Below are 18,457 nucleotides of genomic sequence, written 5' to 3' on the forward strand. Positions count from 1 at the left end.
ACTTACTTTACTGTAGAGACTGTTCCAGTTGTGATGGAGTCTGTCTTGGAGAAAGTTGACTTCAGGTACTCGGGAGTGTTGAATGGCAATGAGACGGACTGCTCCGGGCCGGCCACGGGCGTGCTGCTGGGGGTGCTGGCGAGGGGAGCAGGGGCCAGGCTGGGTGCTGGAGCCTTCACCGGAGTGAGCTTCTGGATGTTCCTCACGTCGTACTTGGAAGGGCGGCCCACCTTGCCTGTCTTGAAGGCGATGGCTCCTCCCATGTCCGGGCTTCCTTCTCCAGGCTTGAAGAGGTGCAGGTACTTGACGTTTTCTAGGTCGTACTTGGAGGCCTTCTTGTACGTGTTGCCGTTCTGTGGCCTGATGCTCTCGCCCGTCTTCAGCTTCTGAATGAAGAAGTCGTATTTGGAGGCCCGCGACATCAGGCCCTGCATCTGGGAACTGCTCGGAGAGGGCAGCGGCAGGATGGTGGCTTTGGTCTCCGTCAGCAGGGAGGCGTCGGGCCCCGGCACCCGGATGGGTTGCGACAGCACCGAGGAACCTTCCTTGCCCAGCTTGGAGCCCAGCTCCTCCGATTTGGCCAAGTGCATGGGCCAAGAGAGCTGCTCTCCAGCCTTCAGCTTGCGGATGTACTCCTCGTACTTGGAGAAGCGGGCTCGTTTGCTCAGGGCGTCCTCGCCGGAGAGAGAGGCCGCGGTGGCGGTGGCCTCTGAGGTAGCAGCGTTCAGCTTGTCGAAGCTGATCTTGCGGGCCAGCTCGTCCCGCATGTTCTGGTCATCGTAGCCAAACATGCCCAGGAACTCATTCATGGTGGTGGCCGCGTAGTCTCGCAGCGATGAAGCTTCCCCTGCAGAGAACCAGAGGGAGAGAGTCACGCCAGGGGCTGATTTTTCTTCTTCTCCTCCTCTACCGGCACTGGGAGCGGGGAGGGGGGGGCAAGGGAAGAGGGGAACATGATCTACTGACGTTTGGCTCACTTGTTAGGTTTTACGACTCTTAAATTAATTTGTTTTAAAAAAAAAAGTAATTAATACTGGGGTAAAATAAAAAGAGTTCATCAATGCCAGGAAAATCAATTTCCTAAATGTTCTAGCCGATGGCTTTTCAGTACATTAAACAAAGTTTCATAAATGTCTCTGCACTCTTGCCTTGGCCTAATATGAAGAAAAAGTAATTTTACTGGAAGTGAGACCGGCGCCGATACGCCGGGGTTCGCGCGGGTCTGTCCTTGTGTGCGGGTGCACGGGGATGGAGCTGGGGGGGGACGGGGGGCAGAGGAAGGAACGGGGGTGCCCATGGAGTGGTGCAAAATGGGTCCAAGCCTTCTCCCCACTAGGATTGGGGCTGGGGACAGGAGACCCCAATGTGGGCTCCAGAGGGACTGCCTGTCCCTGTGGTTGGGGGGCAGGAAGGGGAATGGGGAGCTGAGCCAACGCCGCCTGCCTCCGGTCTCCTCCTCCCTCCCCTGCTCCCCCAGCAGCCTCCCAGGCCACCGGGAGGGGAAGAACACACATCTGGAGGTCACCCAATATCAGTGGAAAGGAGGAAATAAAGATCGCTCTGACGTGGCAGCTTGGACTCATTCAGGCTTCAGTCTGACACAGCGTCCCTCCTCCTCGCCTCCTCCTCCTCCTCCTCCTCCTCCTCCTCTCCCTCTTGCTTTCTCCCGCAGAGTAAGGATTTACTGTGTGCAGGAGTCCTTCAAACCTCCCTCGTCATCTCTTCCACTCCCTCCCTCGAGCTCTCGGGGGCACCAAGGCTCCCGGGGCCAGCAGGTGCCCCAGCAGCAGGTGGAGGTTTGGGTCCGGAGCTCAAACCCAACCAGTGCTGACTTGAAACGTGGCTGGAAAGGAAAGCATCAAGGCACAGAACTGGTCAATGGATCCGAGGTGTGAAAATGGGCCCCTAGGAGCTGGGATCTGACAAGCTGGGATGCCAGATGCCTGGGCACGGATTTACTGGAGCACTTTTGCACACACAAGTCCCAGTGAGTGAGCGAAGTCCCAGCTCAGCAGCCAGCAGCTCGCACAGATCTGTGTCCGTGGGACCATGCGGAGGGAGAGGCTGCCTGAAACAGGCACCAAAACGTGCACAACCATGAGAGTCACATTCCTGAGCCAATACTTTTCCACAGCCATTGAAATTATCCTTCACACACACATTTAATTTAATGAATTCAAATCACTCCGTCTTGCTTTCAGGTTGTTCTCTCTCCTACCTCTTCTTCTCTCCTCTCCACCTCCATCTTAGTGTAACCCTATGAGCAATAAAGGTGATTAATCCCCAGAAATCCCTGATGGGTCTAACAAGTGTTACAAGAAGCCCCCGTTTCTGTTAAATTTGTTCTGCTTTTCCCCTTTCTGGACCTGTACAAATCCCCCAGCCTCCTTCCCAACCCCTGACTTCCCAGCCTTGCACACAAAACCCCAGCCAGCCTGGGCCAAGCTGCAAGGCTCCAGGTGGAGAAAGCCCACCACAGATAGGATCCGAAAGGAAATTCAACGATCAGGTGTGCTTTTTGCTGCCTTGAACAAGCCAGCCCTTCCCCTTCTTCCTCCTGACGTGCAGCACACGGGACCCAGCAGGCAGCCAGACCCTGCCCAGCCCCACATCTCCAGTCAGTTCTGCAGATCCAGCTCAGCTCAGGCCCCACAGACTTACAAACCCAGAGAAGGTATTCGAGGAAGCCTAGCATCTTCTTGTAATACCGGGGAAAATGCAATGCTGTAGGAGACCAGCTCCTTTCTACATTTCTCTGTTCTGCACCTTTGGTGTTGGAAAGCATCTTTGGTACCCGTGTGGCTAGACCTCAGCCGGCACAACTAGATGCACTACCCAAAACCATGGGAGAAGGTGATTTTTCAGGTCTTTTTTTGTGCTTTGCGAGGTCCGTGCATGAGTTTGGGTTTCAGTACCCTCGATTTAACCCCTCATCCCCCAAACCAGCTCGCTTTCTGTCCCCTAAACCCACACCAACCCGCATTGACTCGCAGGGTGGCTGCCTGGAGGGCTTGAGGCTCTTCTGGTGGAGGCACCTAGGGGAAGGGCTCACCACGAAGAGGCTGAGACCCGGCCAAGCCCTGACTGTCCCCGACACACAGCTCCCCCCGGACCCCCAGCAGGCAGAGGCGAGGCAGCAGGACAGCGGCTGGGAAACAAAATCCCCGCGCCAAGTGCGCAGCCCTCCCCCTGCCTCGCATTTTTCTCTCTCCCCTTCTGTGTGATAACAAAAGGGCTCTCCCTCTCCCCTCGCTGCCGCTCTCCATTTGTGGGCATCGCCAAAGAGCAGAGATCTGTGTGTCTGGGAGCAGCTATCGTATCACAAAGGATCCCGAGCTGGCTAAAAGAAGAAAAAAAAAAAAGGGAAAAAAAAAAAAAGGGGGCTAAAAATAGCCTGCAGCAGCACACTATATATGGAAGGAAAAGCAAAACAGCCCAAATGGAGAGCAAGGTCTGGGTCCTGGGGGATGGGGCATCCCGGCTCTGCCCTGCAGCCTGCTTGGGAGGGGAAACCTCCCTAGGTGGAAATTTGGGGGCTGTTGAAATTTTGAGAAGCTGGCGCTCGCCGTGCGTGTTCTCCCCAGTGGAGTCTCCCCAGGAAATTTTGGAGAGAAAGCTCTCCTTGCTGAGAGCAGGGCCAGTGTTCCCCTCTGCGGGACGCAGCCAACAGGCTAAGAAAAGAAAGGAAAACTTTGAGAGCTTGCACGGGGGGAAGCTCCCGGTGACTGCGTTAGCCCAGTATGCGAGCAATGGGCAGAGGGAAGAGCACGGGATGGTGTAGGAAAATCTCCCGGGTATGTGGGCACCAGCGAGGGGGTGTAGGAAGGGATCGCTGTCAGAGCCTGCTCGGGGAAGCCTGAATGCTATATATAAATGTGTGTGCAGCAGCATGGGGCGGGCAGGGAGCAGGAGAGGTGTGTGAATGAAGGAGGAAACGCATCTGCATGTCCAGAGCCTGACACCCGTCTCCTGATGGACGCCAGCTTTGCGGCTCCTGCACAGCCTTCCCTGCTGATGGGGAGGGAGGAACAGAAGGCAAGGCTCAGCACCGACTCCTCAGGCCCTTGTTTCCAATGGGTGGCTCAGGAAAAAAACAGGGGCCCCAACAGGAGCCTCCCGCCACCCCCTGGGCACAGGAAAGAACTCCTTTGGGGTGCAGGCAGCCCCAAACCCCGTGGCAGTGATTTACCTTGCCCTCAGTAACACCAAGGGGGCTCGGTGCCGAAGAGCTTCGAGGCCATTTTCTGGAGCACGGCTTCTGACGAGGAGAACTTTGTCCTCTCCAGCACCAGAGGCTTTGCTCTGTGCTTTCCAAGGAAATGCCGCCACCCACGTTAGCGCCAGGCTTCTCGAAACGCACGCTCCAGACCTGGCAGCATGTCCCTTTGCCAGGCAAAACCTAAGTGGGGTGAACCTGACCCCGCACGTGCCGTTACCTGCCCTAAATATGAATGAGCCTCCAGCCCCCCACGACTGCTTGCACATTTTTGTGTAGTCCCTTGACAACACAGCCCTAGGAAAGCATTTTCCTGAGAACTCCTACCCGACGAGAATCCTCTTCTTTTTCATTTTCCACAGGTTGGCAACGTATTTTTACATCCCAGGTTCCCCTCCTTTTAGTTTTCGTGGCAAAGAAAAGCTGCAAATGCGGGCTGAAGGGAATTAAAACAAACTGAGAACTGAGTCCAGGCACAATCACCTTGTGTCTGGGAACGACAAGGGCTTTCCTATCAAAGGAAACTGAAGGTCACACTTTTCCTCATTGATCTTGCAATGTTTGTTAATTACTCTGTCACTGATGTGGCGAAGGATAATTAAACAGCTCTGTTTATATCTTATATGCATAATTATGTGCGCTGCCACTGAACTCGTGAAGACTAGAGAATGTGCCTCTCCAGAAGGGGAACGGACAGACGGAGATGAGTTTCGGCTGCATTATTAACAGGAGGAGGAAAACACGGGCACACACAAAAGGAGGAAAGTTTGATGGATTCACAAAGTGCTGGGATCAGGGGAGGGGTGTGCGCAGGTGGAGCAGATTAGGGGGAGATCTTTCAATTACGGCTCCAGCCCAGCTGAGTGACAAATCAGGGGGAGGGAGCTGCTGTGCCCGAATACCAAGCATTCAATCTGCCCTGAGCTTTTACCGAGGCTCAGCGTTCATCCGGCCCCCAAAAATCAATCTGGGGCGACCCGGGTATCAGAAAATGAGCAAGAAACTCAGCTGGGGCTTTCCCCAGGAGCTCTTGCTGATTTCAGCTTTTGAATGAGCCACAGAAAAAAAAAAGGCAGGAGCTCAGTGAAAATAAGAAATGCGCACACAGCCTGGGGGAAAACCGGCAACCGCGCACGAGTCAGCATCCAGCCCCGAGCGGGGGCTGCAGGAGCTGGGGCTGGCTGCACACTGGGCATCTCTGCTGCAGGCTGCTGCTTGATGCCAAAAAAGGGGAATTTGGGCAAAACCAGGGGATGATGAAGGAAGGAGAAGAAGAAAGTTAGCACTAGACAGTGGCTCGCACCACACTTGCTGATGGTAGCACAGCCCTGCGGAGCTGAGAGTGGGAGCTGAGGCTCAGCACTGCCTGACCACGGGGGGGTTTTAAACTCATGGGGTCCAAGCACAGGGGGTGCAGACACCCCGGGTTTGCTCTGGCACAGCCTGGCTGTCACATCCTGCCCCGCTGGCCCCATCCAACAAAGATGGGAGAGATGGGAATGGTGGTGAGGATGCCAGCACACGGCAGCGTGCACCGTGCTGAGACGCAGGATGGATTCTGGTGTCCTCCTCCATGAGCTTACACACCCTGCCCGCACCGTACTGCCAGGGTGTGTGTGAACACATTGCAGAATCCACCAGGGATTTGCCACGAGGGTGCAATTGTTTTTTGTTTGTTTGTTTGTTTGTTTTTCCATGCAGAAAAATATGACCAGGAAGCAACACACAAGGCGGTTACCCCCACGTGGATCGCCTGAAGGAGCCTAGGGAAGGAGCCCTACCCTGCCACGGGATCTACGGTCTGGGGAGAGTCACCCAGACCCGTCCTCCCTACGCACACCCACTGAGGAAGGGCACTGAGCAAACTGGGCACGGTCCCAAGAGCGAAGACGCAGCAGGGAGGCAGGCCTCAGCCGGGGGATTCGGGAGCCTCCACCCCTCTCCTACAGCCAGCAGGTACCCAGCAGCTCGGCCTCGTCCCCGGAAAGCACAGCCGAGGAGCTGCCCCGTGCAGGGGTGGGTGGCGGGGGGCTTACCTGAGGCTGTTCCTGCCCCCAGCTTGGAGGCGGCCTCACCGCCGGAGGCCCGGTAGGCATCGTCCTTGGAGGCCGTCCCGTCGGAGTCCCTGTCGTCCAGGAAGGCGCCATCCTGCGAGCCCCTCAGCGCGTCCGCCTCGTCCCCGTTGTCTTCCTCGTCGCTGCAGCCCTTGGGCTGCACCATGTAAACCCCTTCAGGGGGCACCTCCACGCTCTCGACGCCCTTACACTCCTTGCCCTCGGCCCGCCCCAGCAAGGGCTCCTCGTTGTACTCCCCGTTCACCCACTTCTCGATCACCTCCCTCCTCTTGTCCTCCTCGATCTTCTGCACGCGGCTGAGTCCATCCGAAAACTCCGTCCCCGGCTCCTTGGTGCCGGGCTGAGGCAGGTCCTTGTTGCTGCTCTCCCGCTGCGGCCCTTTGTCCGCGCGCGCCTGCTCGGCTCCCCCGTGGTCGAAGACGACCTGGCGGCTCAGCTTGGCACAGATCGCGTTTAGCTTCAGGCCGCCTTTGCGCTTGGCAGCCATTGTGGGTTTTCCTGAGGTTGCGTCAGTGCATATAGTTCTTTCAGCTGCAAAGAGAGAGGGGGAAGAAGCGAGGAAGGGCGTTAGAGGGATCGGGACACCAGGAACCCCGGCACCCCAAATGGCTGCCCCCACCCCGGTGCTGTCACACGCGGCCGTGCTGTGGGACTGCCACCAAGGCACCGAGCTCCCAACCTGCCCGTCCCAACGGAGCCCACCAGCCTCGAGGCACAGGCAGGTGTTTATGACTGAACTGGACTAAAAAGGCCCCAAACACCACGGGAAGGTGAGCGTGGTGTGGCCCAGCCCCAAAAAGACACCAGGCAGCACCCCAACGCCTGGAGCAGGGAGCAGCCTCCTCGTCTAACCCTAGGGGTGGTGAGGAGCTCAGTCATGGGCTCAGAGCAGAGAACCAGTACGGAGCAGGGAGAACCAGTAGGGCTGATGGGAGCACTGGGAAGTGCCCGCGCTGCAGCCCCAGCCTGGTGTGCTGAAAAAAAAATGAGAAAATCGCCCGGGGCTGGCATCAGTTGATCAGGCCCCTTTGCTCGCTCTGCTCGCACACACACAGGAAATTCTGCTCTCGCACTTCCCAGCACAATCAGCTAATTAGTGTGGGTTTGTTATTTTAATGTAGTTTATTCATATGTGACAGCTAGTAAAGGAGGGGTAAGAGAAAGTGGGGGGAGAAGGGAAGAAGGTAAGGTCTTAACTTCAAGGTCACGGAGAATCTTGAACTAAATGGTCCCTATCACGGAGTCACTCGCATGATTATTGCACCAACAATTAGCGAGGCTCAATCACAAATAAAAGCAAGAACCTGACTCTAAAGTAGCTGCGCTGCCTCACCTCTCTTTTTATTTACAGTCCCCGCAGACTGGGCAGGGTTTAAGGCCCCAAGGCAAGAGCTGGGCCTTGCAATCGGGGCCAGGTGCCACCACAGACCCCGCTCTGTGTCCCCGGGCTCAGGAAGAGCACCCGTAAAGCATTGGGGACACACACACATCGCTGGATGTGTCCCCGAGATGTGCTCCCGGACAGCGTGTCCCACTGGGAGAGGGACGAGTCCCCATGGGACCGACACGGGGAGGCCCTCGTGGCCGCTCCGCCCGGAGGTGCAGCTCCACAGGAGTGCGCCGAGATTAATCAGACCCCCTACAATGCATCCAGAAGCCATCGTGACAGCCCCTAATCCCGTAACATGACAGCCCAATACAAACAGACTGAAACTTTAGACCTGCTGTCCAAGAGCCAGCGAGTGGCTGCTTAGCGTAAACTCCTGACAGCTTCAGACACGCTTCCCTGTCAAGGACTGCGAGGAAAACACCCCCCCGCCCCCCAACACACCTATCAACCCCATAAAAAGCGAGGCAAAATGTGCTCCTACCCATCCCGACGGCGCTCCCCCCTCTGGCACCGAGCCCCCCGTGGTGCCCTCGCGCTTTCAGCACCTGCCTCCCCCGAGGGCATCCCTGCCCCTGCGGGCACGGAGCTGCTCCGGAGCCACGTGGAGCCTCACACGGATGGGTTAAAGCCTCCCGTCTCCCCAAAAAACACCCCCCCTGCACCTCCCCATGCGCCTCCCTTCACACATCCCCCCGCCCTGCCTGCACAGATGGGCACCGGCAGGCACCCGTAACGCCGCCGAAGCCTCTGCGCCTTGGCACCTTCCTTCCCTTCCCGTCACATTCCCGCTCTATTTAGGGCAGAAAGCGCGGGCCCATCCCGTGCGCCACGGGCACCACGTCGGGACTCTGCGGAGGCTGCTGCGAGCTCCAGCTGGAGCCCGGCCAGGACCCCGAGGGCTCGTGCCGGGGGGCTCCGAGCCTCCGGGGGTGCAGCTGGTTGGGGTCGGGGCAGGCGCCGGCCCCGTTCCTGCCCGGTGCTTCCCCATCCCCGTTCCCATCACAGCCCCGCTCGCAGCTGGGGTGATGGGGAAGGGAGGCACGCAGCAAGCCGCTGCCCCCCGCCCCGCAGCCGCAGCAGGTCCCATTATTCTGGGCTGGAGGTGAGCAGCCAAGTGCGTGCACCAGACGGCAAATGGATATATAAATATTTATCCAAAGGAAGAGGGGAACAGACGTTCCCGAGGCTGCACTTGCTGCGTACGCAGCAGCTACAGGGAGCCTGCAACTCGTCTCCCATTCCTGGCCCCGCCGCTCCTGCACCCGGCTCCTGCCCTTCCCTCCCCTCTCCCCTCTCATCAAAGCAGCCCTCCTGGAGACCTTCCCGGGATGGGACGTGCCCCGGGGCAGCAGGACCCCATGCTGTGTTTATCCCCATCCCACCTGTGCACGTATGACCGCAGGGAACCAGGACTCCCGGCTTCTTCTGCCAACTTTGCGACCAGCTCTCGGCAAGCCCGCACGCATCATTTATCTTTCCATCCCCTATTTCTGTGTCTCTGGAGCAGGAGGGACCTCACTATTCCTGTTCCCCTCTTTTAGCCTGATAACCTCAAAGGGACAAGGGGAACCCTGCGTGCTGGACATGGCCCTGGAGGGCCCAGAGCATCTGTGCCCAGGCGGTGGGTATGGGGTTGGGGTGCTGCGGGGTGACCCCGCGCCCGCCCGGGGTCAGGGTTGCCAGAGGAGGGACCCTGGAGCCGTGGGGGCCCCGCTCCCCACCCCACATCACCCCCTGTCCGCACGGCACTGTTTCAAGACTCCCGGCTAAGTAAACATCCCCCTTCATTTTCTCCTTCCCAATAGGAATGTTTTGATTCCCCATCAATCCGAGGAAGCCGTTTATAACCTGCGCCTGTCACGGCGACTTTTCATCTCTGCCCAGGACAAACTCTCCCACATGCTCTATTTACACTGAGCACTTCCTGGCAAAACAATGCCCCCGGCAGCGTACCCCGCCGGCCCCACACCCTGCCAGCAGCCACCACGCCGCTCAGTGTCCCTCGGGGACAAACCTGGCCTTGGGGACAACCACGGCCCCCGCGGATGGCACGGAGGGGCCCCGGCGCGTGGCAGCGCACTGAGAGGCTGGCACGGGGGGGAGGAGAGCTCGGGTGGTGTGGGCAGAGCCTGGGGGGGCTGGGGACCCCCCTGGATGGGCTGAGGGGCTGGGGAGGGGCAGGGCAGGAGGGGTGAGGGCTCGTGCTGTGGGACAGGGGGGTGCTGGCTGGGGAGGGCCGGCGCGCCGGCACTTCAGAGGGCCGGGCGCGGGGAACAGATGGAGCTTTCATATTCCTATTGAAGAGTTTTCAGCCCAGCTGAGCAGCTCCGTTCAGGAGGGAGGTCCCAGCGCCAGCTTTCCAGGAGCTGCAAGCTCTCATTCGATTAATTATTAACGGCATTATTTGGGGCGGGGAGGGGGAGGGAAGGAGGGCCGGCGCGCTGCGCGGGGGGCTCTTCTTTTTTAACCGCTGGAGAGCCCCAGGCAGGGCAGGAGGAACGGCCCTCGGACAGAACCCGGAGTGTTTCCCCCAAATTACGCCCCAAATCCCAGCGGGGAAGGCAGCCCAAGGTGCAGCCCCCCCGGCACATGGCTCCCCTCCAAACCAGGCAGGGCCAGGGCGAAGGGAAGGCAGCAGCAGCCCCGGCCTGGCCCACGCCGTGTGGGAGTGGATGCAGCCTGTGTATTTTCCCCTCTCCGGTTTATCAATAAAACATTTTATTGCTTTTAGCTCAGGAAATGACCTTGGGTTAGTGGATGCTGTCTCTTCTGCCCGGCCTTGGGGAGCTCGCAGAGGCTCTTTAACGACCTGCACGCACGGGGCCCACCCGCGCCCCGGCGGCACCGAGCCGGGAAAACCCCGGGCGTGGAGCTGGGCCCGGCTCTGCCCTGGGCAGGAGCAGGAGGAGAGCACGGCCCTGGGAGGAGAAGGGAGGCAGCCGTAAGGGTGTCCTCGCTCCCTGCCTCCCCCGAGCCGTCAGGGCTCTCCCTGCACACCCCAGCCATGAATTGGGGGGGGGAGCCGGGGACCCTGCCCTGTGCCTGCAGTCCGGCTGCATTCAGCACTGGCATCCCCAGCCACACACCAGCCCACTTTTCTCCCCGTTTCCCACTCCAGAGCCTGGCTCAGAAGGACGGAGGCCAGACACGGCTCCCTTCTGTAAGCTCCCCTTGGCTCAACCTGCTCAGCGGCAGTGTTTAGCCAGAATTGTGGTAAGGGGCAAAGAGAAGCAGAGAAACAGATCAAGGGCAGAAGGTCCTCAACCAGGGGCAGGACGGCAGATCCAGCACTGCTGGAGCTTCCCCAAGCCAAATCCAGGTCCCCAAAGCCAGCAAGGGCACCTACAGCCAGCGGCACACCCCGATGGGCATCGTCCCCACCAGCACCAGCCTGGCTTTCCAGCCTCATCCCCTCCCAGTGCCCCCAGTTCAGAGGTCCCCGTCCTGCCCCAGCTCCTCTGGTGCCCCAAAAAGGTGGGCGCAAACCCTCCTGGTGCCGGAGCCGTGCTGGTGGCCCCGGCACGCTGCCACCCCCCGTGCCCGCTCCCTGCAGCCGCGTCCGCCTGGAGAGCGAGCCCTAAAGTGTTAACGGCGATTGGTGAAATGGCACAGCAGATTGCTACAATAAATAATTTACTGATATTTATAAATATTCAAATCAGCAGGCTTCAGAAATTGAAAGGGGGGGCTGAGCTGACGGGGAGGGGAGCGTGTGTGTGTGTGTGTGTGTGTGTGGAGGGGGGGAGCTGCCATTAATTCCCAGGCTCTCCAAATTCATTTGAGAACTGTTTCTCATTTCAAACAAATATTAAATCTTTTGGTGTCAGGCCTCCAAAATCAAGCACCAAACAGAAAGTCACCGCCCCCATGGTGGCTGATGCCATCCGTGCCTGCCACGGAGCCGGGTGACCGGGGGGCGAGGAGCCCACCCGGCCCCAACCCCAGCCGAGGGAGGAATTGCCATTGCTGCCACCCCCGACACCTCCTCTTTCCATTTTCTAAATCCCACGGGAAAGCAAGGGCTCGGCACAGGAGCCGTGCAGGTGCTGCTGTGCTCCTGGAAGCCCTGCAGGACCCCGCAGTCCCGGCTCCTGGCTTTCGCTCCTTGCTCTGGGAGGGAATTCGGTCTCAGAGGCTGAAGCAGGGGGTGAGGAGCCAGGAGCGCTGGCTGCCAGCCTGGTTTTCAGGCACGGTTCAACCCAGGCTCTCCCCAGCTTTCTGCGCTTTCGTTTCCCACGCAGAGGAGGAGGAAGGAGGGCGATGACCCACCTGGCTGAACCCCGCAACGCTCACCCGGTGCTTCGAGGTCTGCCTGGCAGCTCTGTGCTCTGATACCAGTATTACCCGAGCCTCCTCCACCCCGAGCATCCCGCTGACCCCCAGGATGGCCGCGGGAGATGATCCCGCATCCTCCCCTGGACCACCCCACCGGTAACGCCAGGCTCCGGCATGGGGCGAATTTCCCCCAGATGAGTAATGGCTTTTCTAATGCACGGGCAGGCTGTCAGCTTCCCTACTCCCAGTGTTTTATGGGTTTAACTGAACGGCTCTGAACTCCCTAGTAAGAAATAAAGTTATCCCTCAGCGTCCCTTCTAAACATTTCACTCAGTGCAAACGGTGTTTAAGAAAAATGAGGACATATTTCTTCTTAAGGATGCAGTATCCCCCTTCAGAGGCCTAATTTATGCCATATATCACTGGCCAGGGAGAGGAAGGCAGCGCAGACCTCACACTAGGAGCGAGCTGGCCCGAGCGCAGCCCTGGTGCTGCTGCAGTGGTGCAAGGGGCCGAGGCTCAGGACGGGCACCGGCTCCCCGCCACCCCCCGGCTCTTTGCAGGCATTCGGCACAGCTGGAGGGGAAAGGACGGGGCTAATCCTCGCGCTCAGCTCTTTAGGAACGCTCACCACAACCTCTTCCCCAGCAGGTCGCAAAACCTGAGCCCGAAGGCGCTGCGATCGCGCCGGCTCCCAGCTCCGAGAGCTCGCCCTGGTGCTGCCGCTCACCCCGGGGCACCGCCACCAGCACCTTGTCCCTGCCTGTCCCTTCCCTTTCTGCCCCCGTCCCGTTGGGTATCCGCAGCCCTGCAGCTGTCGGAGCTTTAGCCCAACTCCGCAGGCTCAGCACCTCGCTGCTGCTGCAGTTCACGTGGTGCCGGGGGGGACAGCACCGCTGCAGGGCGGCTGGATGCGCTTTCAGGAGCGTCCTGCAGCCAAGCCCGCAGTGCATCTGTCAGTGCTGAAATGTTTTCAGAGTTTCCTGCTCTTGGTGCCACAAAAACCTGTCCTCAGCAGCAGCGAGGACGCTCCCTGGGAGCTTTCTGTCCTCGGAGTCCTTTAGGTAACACCGAGCCGAGAGGATCAGCTTTGCTGGTCCAGTTTCTCCTCCTCGCCTTATTTATTTATTATTAATTTTTTTTAGTCCAGTTAAAAGGTTTACTATCCTAAGTGGCCTCACTCAGCCTAAGTAACTCTATAAATCAAGCGGAACCGCTAACCTCACGGGCCCACCATCAATCTGCCCACAGGTTGTGAAGAAAACCCAGGGGAAAGCAGCAGAGGGGCGAGGGACGATGCCAGGCCGGCTGTCGGGGCAGCCCCATGCCAGCACGGGCTCTGCCTTCCCCTCTCCGTGGCCACGATTGTGCCCACCTGGAGAGGAGACACGAGCCCCCTGTGATCGCCAAAAGGGCAAGGGGTGCAGGGAAACAGTCAGTGAGGGGGGAGAGGGGGACCTAGGGAGAAAGCCCAGGGGCTGCTGACCCCGTGCTGGTGATGTGCAAAGGCTCGGGGAGGACTTTTGGCAACCTGTTCCTTGCTCTGCTAACTCAGCTCACGTTTCCCAGATACCCATTTCAGCCCCGGGGGTTTTCCTTCCCTGCTCTCCCCCACTCATTGGTGATGTCCCAGTGCTGGTACCAGCCTCCGGACATCGCCTGGGGAGGAGTTTTTTGGGGCAGGCTTTGGGAGAAATGGAGTTTCCTTGCTCAGCACCACAACGGAGACCCCAGCCCCACCTTGCTGAGGTTTCTCTTTGCTGTCTTTGTGCAGCCCGTGCTGCCCCAGCACTCCTGGTGACTGCAGGGCGGGCACGCTGGTGGATGGCACACACCTCCTGGTGCTGGGGGAGTAACCAGGAGCTGGGAGGGACACTGGGATACAGCCTGGGAAGGGAATCACCCCCAGTATCACTGGTCCCTCTTAGTGTCTGTCCCAAGACACTTTACCCAAGCCCAAAGCCTCTGGGAGCAGCTGATGGTGGCAGCAGCTGAGGGCAGGGGCTAAGCGAGCTCCTCCTGACAGGGGCTCCCTGCGCACCCCGGGGATTTGGGAGGCTGCTGGTGAGCTGGCCCCTGTCAGCACCCTAACAACCTGCAGTGGGAAGGCAGGAGCAGCGCCGGGAGCGGGGAGCCCGCGTGCTTGTTGCACCACCAAGAGACAGAGGCCCAGAAAAAGTTCCTTATCGCAGTTTTGCACCACGGCTAATTCTGCCTTGCCTTTTGCTGCGCTTTCTCCTGGTCAGCAGGGCTCACCATCTTCTCCCCCTGTCCTCGTGAGCCCATCCACGTGCTCGAGCTCACCGCAAGCACCCATCGGAGGGGATGTGCACACACCCTACAACGTGGCCGTGCGGGCGCAGCACCGTGCGCACGGTGGCACACACAACCCGGCGCTGCGGCACGCGCAACCTGGGAAGCTCCGAGCGCACAAACGGCGTGCGAAGGAAGGCACACCGACATCCACCAACGCCCTGCGTGCTCTGCAGCCTTCCAAGCATGACGTGTGCGTGGCCGCAGCTCCCCGCAGCGCACCGAGCGCTGCTCGGCGAGCACCCACGCGGGGAGAGCTGGCCGTAGGAGCGCAGCGCTCGCGCGGGTTTCCCGGCCCCGTGCCGGGAGAGGTTTGTGCTGCGGCTGGTTGAGAGGAGACGGGCGGCCCCGGCAGGGCCAGCCCCGCGCCCCAGCCCGGCCCCGCTGCGCCCCCGGCCCCTGTGCCCCCCACACCTCAAGGCAAGGAGCGCGGCGGCGAGCGTCCCGCTGGAGCCGGCGTCCCCGCGGCGGGAGCGTGCCGGGCGGGGGGTCTCTGCCTCTCCCTCGCTCGCTCTCTTCCGCTCGCATCTTTTCATGAACTCTATTTCTCTTTCCTTTCTGAAAACAACTGAGCTGTAAATACTGTTTAACCTTCTTCCCCCCTTCCCCCCTCCCCTCCGCACTATAAAAACACAAATATGCCATAACTCAGCTGGCTCAGCCGCCGCGCCTCCAACATGCCCTGCTCCAGGCCTCTCAGGAAGGTCATAACAAACGACTTTCCGATTCAGTGCTCCTGAAATAATTTTGTGTATTAAAACCTGAATCTGCACTTTCTGGACCGAAAGCCTCTCTTAATTATGGCAAGCGTCCTTGGGATGGACAGTGATCCTTCACCGCGGCACCGCCAACCAACCGGAGAGGCAGCCGGCTGCCGGCTCCCCACCGCCGCCGCCCCCTCCCACCGCCACCCAGCCCACGGCCCCCCTTGCTCCCTCGCCCCCCCGCCTTCCCTTTGCCCAATCTGTTTTCAAAGTGTGTCTGTCCTTTATTAAATTGTTTTCTTTTCCACATTATCAGTTGCCATGGAGACCTCATCTCTCGGATTATTTGAATTTCATTATATCTATTGATTTGGGAGCATTTCATCTTTTTTATTGTTTTTCTGTCAATTTTCAAAACGAATAACCATCTAATTTGCGTCAGTGCTGATTATGTTTGTCCCTCAATAGAGGTCGGCAGCTGCGTCGGGGAAACAAATCAATGGGAAACCATCATAAACCTCCCCAGTACAATCTCCAGGATATGTGGGTGACATTCCACGCCTGCGAGGAACACTCATCATATCCAAACTTCTTTCTTTCCTTTTTTTTTTTTCTTCCCCCCTCTTTTTTTTTCTTTTTTTTTTTTTTTTGTTATTTCCCCCTGTGGCAGGCTCCACGGGCCGGCGGCGGGTCGTGTTTAAAATCGTGTGGATTTTACACCCATCCATGTGCACTTCTGGACGCATCGCATTTTCAGACAGGGAGGGGACCCGGGTGGGAAGAGAGGGAAGGAATTTTTTTTTTCTTTTTTTTGGTAAGAAAGAAGGGAAGGGAAGGATGACGAGGGAAAGAAAAAGAGGGAAAAGTGGATCGGGATTGCAAATTGCTTACTATGTTTTTTTTTTAAATAATTTATGCAATTTTAAGCATTTATGTATAAATTTTTTAATAAGCCACCCTGGAGCAAAATAGCCATTAACATCCCGACGTCCTTCTGTCCAATGGGCTCGTGTGCAGGATCAATTTCCAAGAGTACTTTCCTTTTTTTTTATGACATGATAAAATGCTTTTAAAGCAACTTACACAAATATGGAAATTTTTTTCCCCTCCTCTTTTTTTTTTTTTTTTTCCCTCTTTTTTTTTTTTTTTTTATAACAGCCTCCACTTATTCACCAGGGAGAGCGAGCGAGCGAGCAAGCGTGTGTGTGTGTGTGTGTGTGTGTGTGTGTGTGTGTGTGCAGGGAGGGCAGTTGGCAGAAGGATAGACCCAGCCCTAACTGGAACGGACCTGCCTGTCCTTCTAACAAGGGCATAAACTTTCATTAGCGATGCACACAGTCAAAGGCAATTTAGGGAAACGCGCTGTACAAAAAAGGAAAACCTCAGCGTTTTTTATACAGCGGCTCCTTGGCTCCGTCCAGGGGGCTCTATCCTTGAGCTCAGCTCACACTCGCCAGCCAAAGTGACCCCAGCGGCCGGGGGGAGGCGGTGGCCGGGCAGGGGACGGTGCTGGGGCTGCGTGGGGACACCGGCACCCGGTCCCTCGCCCCACAGCCACCCTGAGCAGCCCACTCAATGTCACGTCTGGCCACAACCCACCCGTCCTGCGGGCAGCCCACGGGTATCTGTTGCTTCCATGCTTTGGCCCCTCCAAACCAATGTTCCCCAGCCCTGGCTGCGCACCCCGAGCTCCCCTTTGGGGCATCGGTTTCCACCCGGCTCTGCGCAGAGCGGACAGACGCGTCGCTGCTGCTCTCCTGTTTCCACAGGGTGTTGCGGCTCGTTATTTTCGCAGCTGGGACATGTTCAGCCTCACGCAGGAACCTGGAAAATGCCATTCCTAGCGGGACGGCTCCTGCCCACGGGGAGGGCTGCGGGCACGCCGGGGGAGCGAGGCGCTCCACGGGGTCCGACAGCCGGCACCACGAGAGAGACACGAGGGCAAAGCACCCAAATCTTTGGGGCCGAAGAGCATCCGGGTTGAAGACCCGTCCACATGGCTGTTATTTGCTTTGACACACGGCCCTGCCGCTGGTTTCCTACTGCACAACACTTGCAGGGGCAGCGCACACCCGGGGGTTTAATCCTTGCATTTTGCTGGGCCCCTCCGGAGCCCCGTGCCCGTGCACACTGGGCACGCACCTGCCCCACGGGCAACGCTCGGGGGCGTTGGAACGAGCCAAAAAAAAAAAAAGAATAATAAATAATAAAAAAAAATCAAATCAAGGGGCAGGCAATGCTCAGCTGGAAAAACACAAAGTGCCGAGAACAGCAAAGCCAATCAATAACAATCACAGCCCCGGCAGCGGGCGAGGGAAGCGTGAACTGTTTTGGCCCGCTCCCCGCACGCTCACCCACTGGGGACACCACGGCCCCGAGCCCCGCGGCGAGCCCACGGCTCCTGCTCTGCTCCCAAACTCTGAGAGCGAGGGGCTCTGCGGAGAGATTTGGGGCTCCTGGCACGGGGCTGGTGCTGGGGAAGGTCCTTGTGGTCCCCAAAGGGATCCTGACACCCCGCATCCTCCTGCCCCTGCCCTCTGCGTCCCCTTCCCCTCCCAGCCCGTGCGAGGAGGGGACAGGCGAATCCTGTCGGGACACGGATGGGGCTGTCCCTTCCCCTGGGCTTGTGCCCTGAGCCGGGGAGCTCAGAGCAGCAGCAGCGAGGTCGGTGGAAACGGAGAGGTTTTCACATCATGTCCATCGCTCCGCGCTGCCTGGTCTATAGGCAGCGCTAAATATAGCCAAGCCCAACCTGGAGGTGACTTTGGCACGGTGACACGGGGACACCGGGCACCGCACGGGCACCCTGTGCTCCCTCACAGCAAGGCAGACATCGACGGGCCCAGTATGGCCTTGGGGCCACCTGTGAGCCCCGAGACACCTCCCTGCTCCCCTTCCCTCTCGGGGCTTATCCCAGTCCCAATGGCCACATCCAGGATGAAGCCCACAAAGTGCCACGGCCTCGGGGCAGGCCAAGAGGGGTGTGAGGGAGATGCCAGCACACCGGGCGAAGGCAGGCAGTGTTTTCTAACCTCAAAAGTCCATTTTTTCCCCGGGACGCAGACCCTCTTATCTCTGGCGTGCCAGCATCTGTTTCAGCACAGCTCCTTAAAAACTTAAACGGTGGAGGAGGCGCTGAAGAGAAGGGGAAAGTCTCTCGTGTGGGTCAGGATAATTAGACAGAGCTCAAATTGGCTTTAGGCATCTGCTGCTGCCTCCGAGCAACAGCCAGCCCTGCTGCTTCCATCAGCATCTCCTGCCCGTGGAGCTGAGGGGGCCGCGGGCAGGAGGAGCGCGGGGCATTGCTGGGAACGGGGCCGGATCGGCAGCAGCCATAAAATAAAAGCTGCTCGCCCCGCTGCCGTTAAAGCCGGGAGAAAAGAGGCCAGACAGCGAGATTGAGATGAGCCATTTCCCCAACAAACCCGCTTCCCTTTTTTCATTCGCTCCTTTCTTTCTCTTTTTTTTTTTTTTTCCCCTTTA

At 58.5% G+C, this 18,457-nt stretch overlaps 1 protein-coding gene across 7 annotated transcripts in view; it reads right to left on the reverse strand.

The window, feature by feature from the left end:
* The window catches only part of CASZ1 (castor zinc finger 1), a 171,605-nt gene that overhangs the window by 41,865 nt on the left and 111,283 nt on the right, over positions 1-18,457 (reverse strand). For 6 of the 7 annotated variants that reach the window (XM_072026896.1, XM_038166757.2, XM_038166760.2 and 3 more), the window contains 2 exons: positions 6,253-6,822; positions 7-847 (listed from right to left, as the gene is read on the reverse strand). In XM_072026896.1, the coding sequence (XP_071882997.1) occupies positions 7-847; positions 6,253-6,778 (1,367 nt within the window). In that variant the 5' untranslated portion in view covers positions 6,779-6,822. Of the gene's footprint in view, positions 1-6; positions 848-6,252; positions 6,823-14,684; positions 14,855-18,457 lie in introns of those variants that run through there. The other variant, XM_072026897.1, reaches the window with a different exon arrangement.

Source organism: Anas platyrhynchos, chromosome 22 (genome assembly GCF_047663525.1).
Source record: "Anas platyrhynchos isolate ZD024472 breed Pekin duck chromosome 22, IASCAAS_PekinDuck_T2T, whole genome shotgun sequence".
NCBI classification, from domain to species: Eukaryota; Metazoa; Chordata; class Aves; order Anseriformes; family Anatidae; genus Anas; species Anas platyrhynchos.